General features: G+C 48.8%; 1 protein-coding gene across 1 annotated transcript; it reads left to right on the top strand.

Moving 5' to 3' along the window:
- Window positions 1-202: 202 nt before the first annotated feature.
- Window positions 203-3,976, top strand: LOC104499585 (cat eye syndrome critical region protein 5-like; the record flags this gene model as incomplete). Its single annotated transcript, XM_010143110.1, has 6 exons — window positions 203-315; window positions 1,450-1,543; window positions 2,033-2,066; window positions 2,463-2,637; window positions 2,889-3,077; window positions 3,607-3,976. Coding segments are annotated over 6 exons (975 nt in total), but the record flags the coding sequence as incomplete, so codon positions are not given.
- Between the last annotated feature and the right edge of the window lie 2,291 nt (window positions 3,977-6,267).

Below are 6,267 nucleotides of genomic sequence, written 5' to 3'. Positions count from 1 at the left end.
CCATTCGGGTTTCCCAGCTTCGGAGAGAGGAGGAGGAGGCAGCACCTGCAGCGCGACTTCCCCGGGTGGGGTGGAGAGCTGGGGGTGGCAGCATCACCGAGGGACCGGCCCTGCCGGAGGGATGCAGGTGGCGGCCGGTGTTAGGGATGCGACCCGACCGCAGGGTCGCGGGTCCCCCATCAGCCTGTCCTCCTTCCCGCAGGTGTCTCCAGAGCAGGTGATCTTGTCCCACAGCCCCCTGCGGCTCTTCAGCCAGTTCCACCAGAAGTGCATGCTGGTGGCTGGACAGGGGCCCGTGGAGGAGAACGCTCGGAAGTATCCTTTGCTGCATGTGCTTCGTGGCACTCTGCACGTCCCGCTGCCGCTTCCCAGCTGAACGCTGCTCGGTCAGCTTGTAGGAGTGCCAGGAGACAGGATGGTCACTGATCTCATAGGGAGGTGCCCTCATGGATAGGCTCAAATGCAGACACTAACTGTTGATCTCCATCTCAGTCACCTCCTGGCTGTCTTTGTTTTGTGTTTGGCTTCTCTCACTGGTTACATCTTCTGTGAATGCTTTTTCTGTTGGTGGGATGTCACCATGAGGCCTCCTTTAGCTTTGGGCCTCTCACTTTTGAGATAAAATTGTGCTCCTCCCGTTCTTTCATGGCAAAATGTATTAAAGATTGCTCTGAAATCTTCCACAGCTAAGGTTTTCCCTGGAAATCTGACATCAATTGAAGGAACTCAAATATCGTTAGAAACTGAGTGTCCCAGATCAGGGACATGGTCTAAACGACAATTCCACATGTGTATTGTGTGGCTGAGGTGAGAGTACAGCAGGTCTGACATATCCCATGTCTGTGGGGAGGTAAGATTTGCCTGCAAGGTTTGTGACATCTCAGCATGTACACACACGGTCACACCTTGTACTTAACATTTAACTTTGTTACAAAACCTTGGCCCCACTCTGTTTCCCCCGGGGCTGTAGGGTGAGCTAAGGGCAAAGTGTTCTGCAAGAAAGTGCAAGTAATGCTTAATCCGTGTAGTTTTATCAGCACAGACCATTTTCCTCTCACCAGCTGAGCTGACCACAGCTTCGCTCATTCTCTTCTAGCCAAAAAGCTTGCCCAGCTGCCTGTGCTGCACTGAGAGGAGAACCGTGGCCTTAAAGGTCTCCCAGAGCACATCCATTCTGTCTTGGGGCAACCTCTGCTCTTCGCCTAATTTCAGGGGTTGCTGATCATAAAGTAAATCATCCCAGTCTGGTTTTGGGGTTTTTTTTTAACCTTTAGGGCCACCTTTAGGTTGAAGCACAGCATGCAGTTTGAAAGCCATGAAGTTGTGCATTACCAGGTTAAAAACTGCTCTGCCACTAGGACTTGTATTTCTTAATCCTGTAGATGCCTTTGCGAGTACCTTTAAAAAAACCCAACAGTCTCTGTGTCTTTCCTTGATGGTTTGAAATAGCCTGGGTTTCAAGCATGTGGTCACCATAGAGGCACTGAGGAAGGCGTATCCTCTGTTAGACATGGTGGATCAGAGCCGGCGGCCAAAGGAGCTGGTAATTTCCTGATGCACTGGTAGAACCGGTGGTCTGGTGTGGTGGTGCTTACAGGGTATAGCATGGAGTGAAGAAGCTGCAGAGGCACAGAGCAGCTGGCTACTAGTGACCTTTTTTAGCAAGAGATGGGAACTGGTGCTGAACAGCCAGCGTCTCTCTGCTCTTTCTGGCATTGGCTCCTGCTGGAAGAGCAGCGATTTTCCCCTCTCCTTTCTCATGTCATGTCTGTCTTTTGTTGCAATTCCTTCCAGTGAGTGGTAAGATAGTTTGGCTGACATCTGCCAGCTCTGAGACAAGAATGCAAGATCTATGACATCCAGTCTGGGATGGGGTGCAGGAGGAATCTTCCTTCCAGATTCTGGGTGGCCTTGTCCTGCCTCTTCATGGATCTGCCTTGGCAGGTTCAACGGAAGCATTTTTGGTTTTGTTTTGGAGATGGCATAGGTTTTGCATTACTAACCCAGTCTTTTGTTTTTTTTCTTCTGGCAGCCTCCTCCAACCATTGGCTTCCCCACTATAGAAGGTAAGCGCTGGCCTTTGTTTGCATAAGAACAGCAAGCAGGAATAAGCAAGGCAAGCCGGCTGGGATGGCGGCTAATGGTGTGCTGGCAGCTCATCGGTATCGACAGGCAGCTTATTCAGAGGATACAGTCAGGAAGCAGCCTCGCTGCCCTCAAGCAGTGTGAAACCCAAGCTGATAAGAGCAAAGCCAACTTTCCTCTGTACCATGCTCCAACATCTGGAAGCAGTGGTGCACGTGGTGCAGTGATATGCAGACTGGAGCTCTGGCACAAGCCACATTTGGATGGTAGCTGTGTTAGCCATGGCATCCCTCCAGAGGGGTGCTCTGGCTAGTGGCTGGCTTTTGGTAGTGGGTTCTGTACTGGGATGATTTCAGACATCTCTTGAAATCTTGCAGGGGTGATTCTGTTTGGTGAGCCAGTGAGGTGGGAGACAAGCCTGCAACTTATTATTGATGTACTCTTGAGCAACGGGAACCCTGGGGCAGAGTTGCAAGATATACCATACCCCCATCTGCCTGTCCTTGCCTGCAACATGGATCTCCTGTGGATGGCCGAAGCCAAGATGCCCAGGTGAAAAGCATGGGTAGTACTTGTTTTAGGCTATTTCATACAGCTCTCCTGCCGATGATCTTTTCTTACAGCATGAGAAACAGAGACTAAAAGTTTTAAGAAGAAAAAGCCAGACCATGCCTAGGGGCGACTAGATACCGTGTCCAAACTAGGTGCTACCCTGCCACAGCAGATGGTCCTCCTCACTGAGGAGTGTTTATCCTGCTTAAGCGGCGTGACTGGGGATACTGATGACTTGCTTTCTGGAGCAGGTTTGGCCATGGCACTTTCCTTCTGTGCTTGGAGACCATCTACAAGAAAGTGACAGGCCAGGAGCTGAAGTACGAGGCTTTGATTGGTAAACCCAGCACAGTCACCTACCGCTATGCTGAATACTTGATAAAGGAGCAGGCAGAGAAACAGGGCTGGAAGTCTCCCATCCGACGCCTCTATGCAGTTGGGTAAGAGACTGTTTTTTTCTGCTGGTTTCCTTAGGGAGTTGCGTTTGACTTCTCTTAAGTGTTGTTTTTTAATGGAGATTTCTTAAATTAATACCAAAATCCCCATGGCTTCTCTGGAGCCTCACATCCTGGAACAGAGGCTTGCTAGCCTTTTTGCACCCTACACTTTCAATAATTTTGAAGAGCCTCATCAGCCTAGCAAAGCTGTTACTGTAGGATGCAAAGGGCATGTAGTATGACCAGATTAAAGAAAAAGTTAAAGAGACCCCGCTAGGCCAAACACTTTGGGATTGTAGGGAATACATTACAGTAACGGCCAAAACTGCTTTGGGTGTTTTGGATTTGTCTTTTCCTCTTTGAAAGATGTTTGTGAAGCATGTGGCCTTTACCACAGCTGGACAGGACACACCAGTAGGTGGACTCACTGGCCCAGTCTGTGCGGTTCTCTTGAAGTGAGCAACTATCTTGAGACAGAAGTGGATGCGTTGGCTAGTTTCTCATTTCTGTTTCACACTGTGACCTTATCCAGGGATAACCCCATGTCTGATATCTATGGAGCAAACCTCTACAACAACTACCTCAAGTCAACTCACCAGAATCAGGTGCAGGCTGCAGTCAAGATGAGCCCACAAGCAGCCAGTCCCCAAACTGCGGGTCATCTCCAGCTGAGGAAGGACTGCAGCAATTCAGTGGAGAGTTGTGAGTCGATTCTGGTCTGCACTGGGGTCTACCGCCACAATGCAGACATTCTCAGTAAAACGGAAGAGAGCTCAACAGAGACAGTGTTCCATGGCCATCGGGACTTCTGCTTTGACCCCAGCCTGGTGGAGGCATCTTACATAGTGCAGGATGTGAATGATGCTGTGCAGCTTGCTTTCAAGAAGGAGAACTGGAGCTAGGGTTAAGACAGGTGTGCCTAAAGACCTACCGTCAAGGATTTTATGTACTGGAAAGGGAAGAGGGGAAGAATGAGGAGAGACTTGGGGTGATCTTCAAATCTAGCCAACAAGAAAGAAAACTCCCTGTCTCAGCACTAAAAGCCTCTTGCTTTTATTGATACTCGTCTGCAATTCTGACAGCTGTCAGCAGGCTTTCAACTGTGAACGTACATTACTGCCGTCAGTAATTCAGCCATCAGTAATGGAAACAGGGTGTAAGGAGAAGGCTTGCCCCAGAAATCCCAGTTTTGTTCAGCCATCAGAGTTCTTCCTTTTCCATCCTTTGTGTGTGAAGATCAGGCAAGCCCATCCTCCTCTTTGTGATGTGTTTGAGGATGGAGCTCTTCCCTGGGCAAAGAGCCACCACCAGCCAATGTACCATTCGTACAACGTACTGTTTGTCTAGTCTGTGATGTGAGCGCAGCAGAAGCTGTGTTGTGGTGGCACTGTGCCAAGGGAAGGCTTTAAGTCCTAACATTTTTCTTATGAAGAATAAGTGCCTATGGACTTTAACAAATGCTGTTTGCATGGGGTTTTGCCACTGCATCACTGTCAGTCTGAAACAAAGTCCCATTTTACAGTCCTCCAGCAGCTATGAGAAGGCAGGGCCCCTCAAAGGAAGCTGCAGTAGGCAGAGCAACTTGCTGCAGGGCCGAGGGGAAAGTTATATTGTTCCCTTCCCCCTACTTAGCATTCTGTGAACAGTTCTGCCTTTTTGCATCCTACTGGGGAGCCAGCAGCCTGCTCTTAATAGCAGAGGAAACCATGACAGAGGCAGAATTTTCAGAGTTGTCTTTGCCCAGAACTCAGCGCTGCAGCAAGAGGCTGTTTTGGCACTCACCCACCAACAGTGGCAAGCTAGCACAGGTTCCAGAGAGGGGCCCTTCTTTGGAACAAAGGCCACCCAGAAAGAGTCACAGCCCAACTTTGCTTCTTCCTTGTATGCAAGGGTTGAAAGAGGAGATTATCAAGCCAGGATGATACCTGAGCCCCAAATTCCCAATCTTCATCTTTAGGAGTACAAATGTATCCATCCTTCACTTCCTTTATTCCTCTCGTGTGGTTTGCAGCTCAGGGAAACCCCATACAGTCTGATCCCTGTTCTCTCCTCTTCCTTTAGCGTGCAGGTAGAGTCCCTCTAACATGAATTATCAGCTGGGACTTGCCTGCCCAGGAACATTTCCATATCCCTAATGACATGCACCTTCTATTGCCTCTATTCTTCTAGTTTAGGCTACCCAGAGAAAGATCAAGACCCGTGTCTGCTAAGACGGTCCAAAGAAGCTAAGCAAGCATTGCTTGAGAAACACCATGTGAAAGATGAAAGATTGGCTCAGCATGGAGTCTTAATTCCAGAGGAGCACTGTGATTTTAGAAGCATAAATTAGCCAGTGTGCATGATGGAAAGCCTTTGGAGCCAACACAACTGAGTTGGTTTTCCTGGTTCTACTCAGCTCACACCACACTGAGAGTCCAGAAATAGGTCTGCTCTGCCTCCTCTTTCTTCCTTCTTGCTTTACCAGGCAGCTCCATACACAGGGTACAAACTAGATGTTCTGTGCAGGAGTTTCAGTTGTTCTTAATTCAAATCTCAGCATCCAGCACTGACATGCGTGTTTCAGCAGCTCTACATCTTCTCTGTGCTGATGTATCTTCCTAGGAAGATCACACTGTGGACCAGGCCCTGTTCTTGTGTTACACCAGGCTCTGCACCTGAAGGGAACTGGGTGCTCTGTCAGTGATCCAGGCAAAGAGGTCCTTCTCCATGGCTTCTTTCTCTATACCTTATTTTCTGAGTAGGAGCAGAAAAATACCTCTTTTCCCTCCTGCGAAATCCATAGCTGGAAGCAGTTGCTCTTTGTCTTATCAGGATGGGAATTGCTTGGCTGCTTCTAAAAGCAGCTGTAATGTGCGGAATACAATCTTAGATTCGAATCTTATCCCTTTCACTGGACAGAAAAAGAAATTACCATTTCATCTCCTTGCATAAAACAAAGGCTTGTCTCCAGTTTCCAGAAGAGTAAGTACAGCGAAGGACTGTAGGGAGATGTAAGAAAGGGCCTTTAGCTTTCAGTGCCTCTCCAGAGTCACAATTGTGCTGCGGACCCAGTGTGCAAGGCCTGAAACTGGAAGCCCAAACCCCATTTATTCAGAAGTTAGCTCCAGTGTCCCTCAGCCTTACTTTTCAGAGGTGCCATCCAGTGCAGAAAGAGGAATGCTCCCTTTCCTTGCAGTATTTGCTAACTTAGGTG

Source organism: Buceros rhinoceros, unplaced genomic scaffold, assembly GCF_000710305.1.
Source record: "Buceros rhinoceros silvestris isolate BGI_N320 unplaced genomic scaffold, ASM71030v1 scaffold35759, whole genome shotgun sequence".
In the NCBI taxonomy this organism is placed as follows: domain Eukaryota; kingdom Metazoa; phylum Chordata; class Aves; order Bucerotiformes; family Bucerotidae; genus Buceros; species Buceros rhinoceros.
Note: the sequence above shows the minus strand (reverse complement) of the source record. Positions and strands in the feature narration are given on the sequence as shown.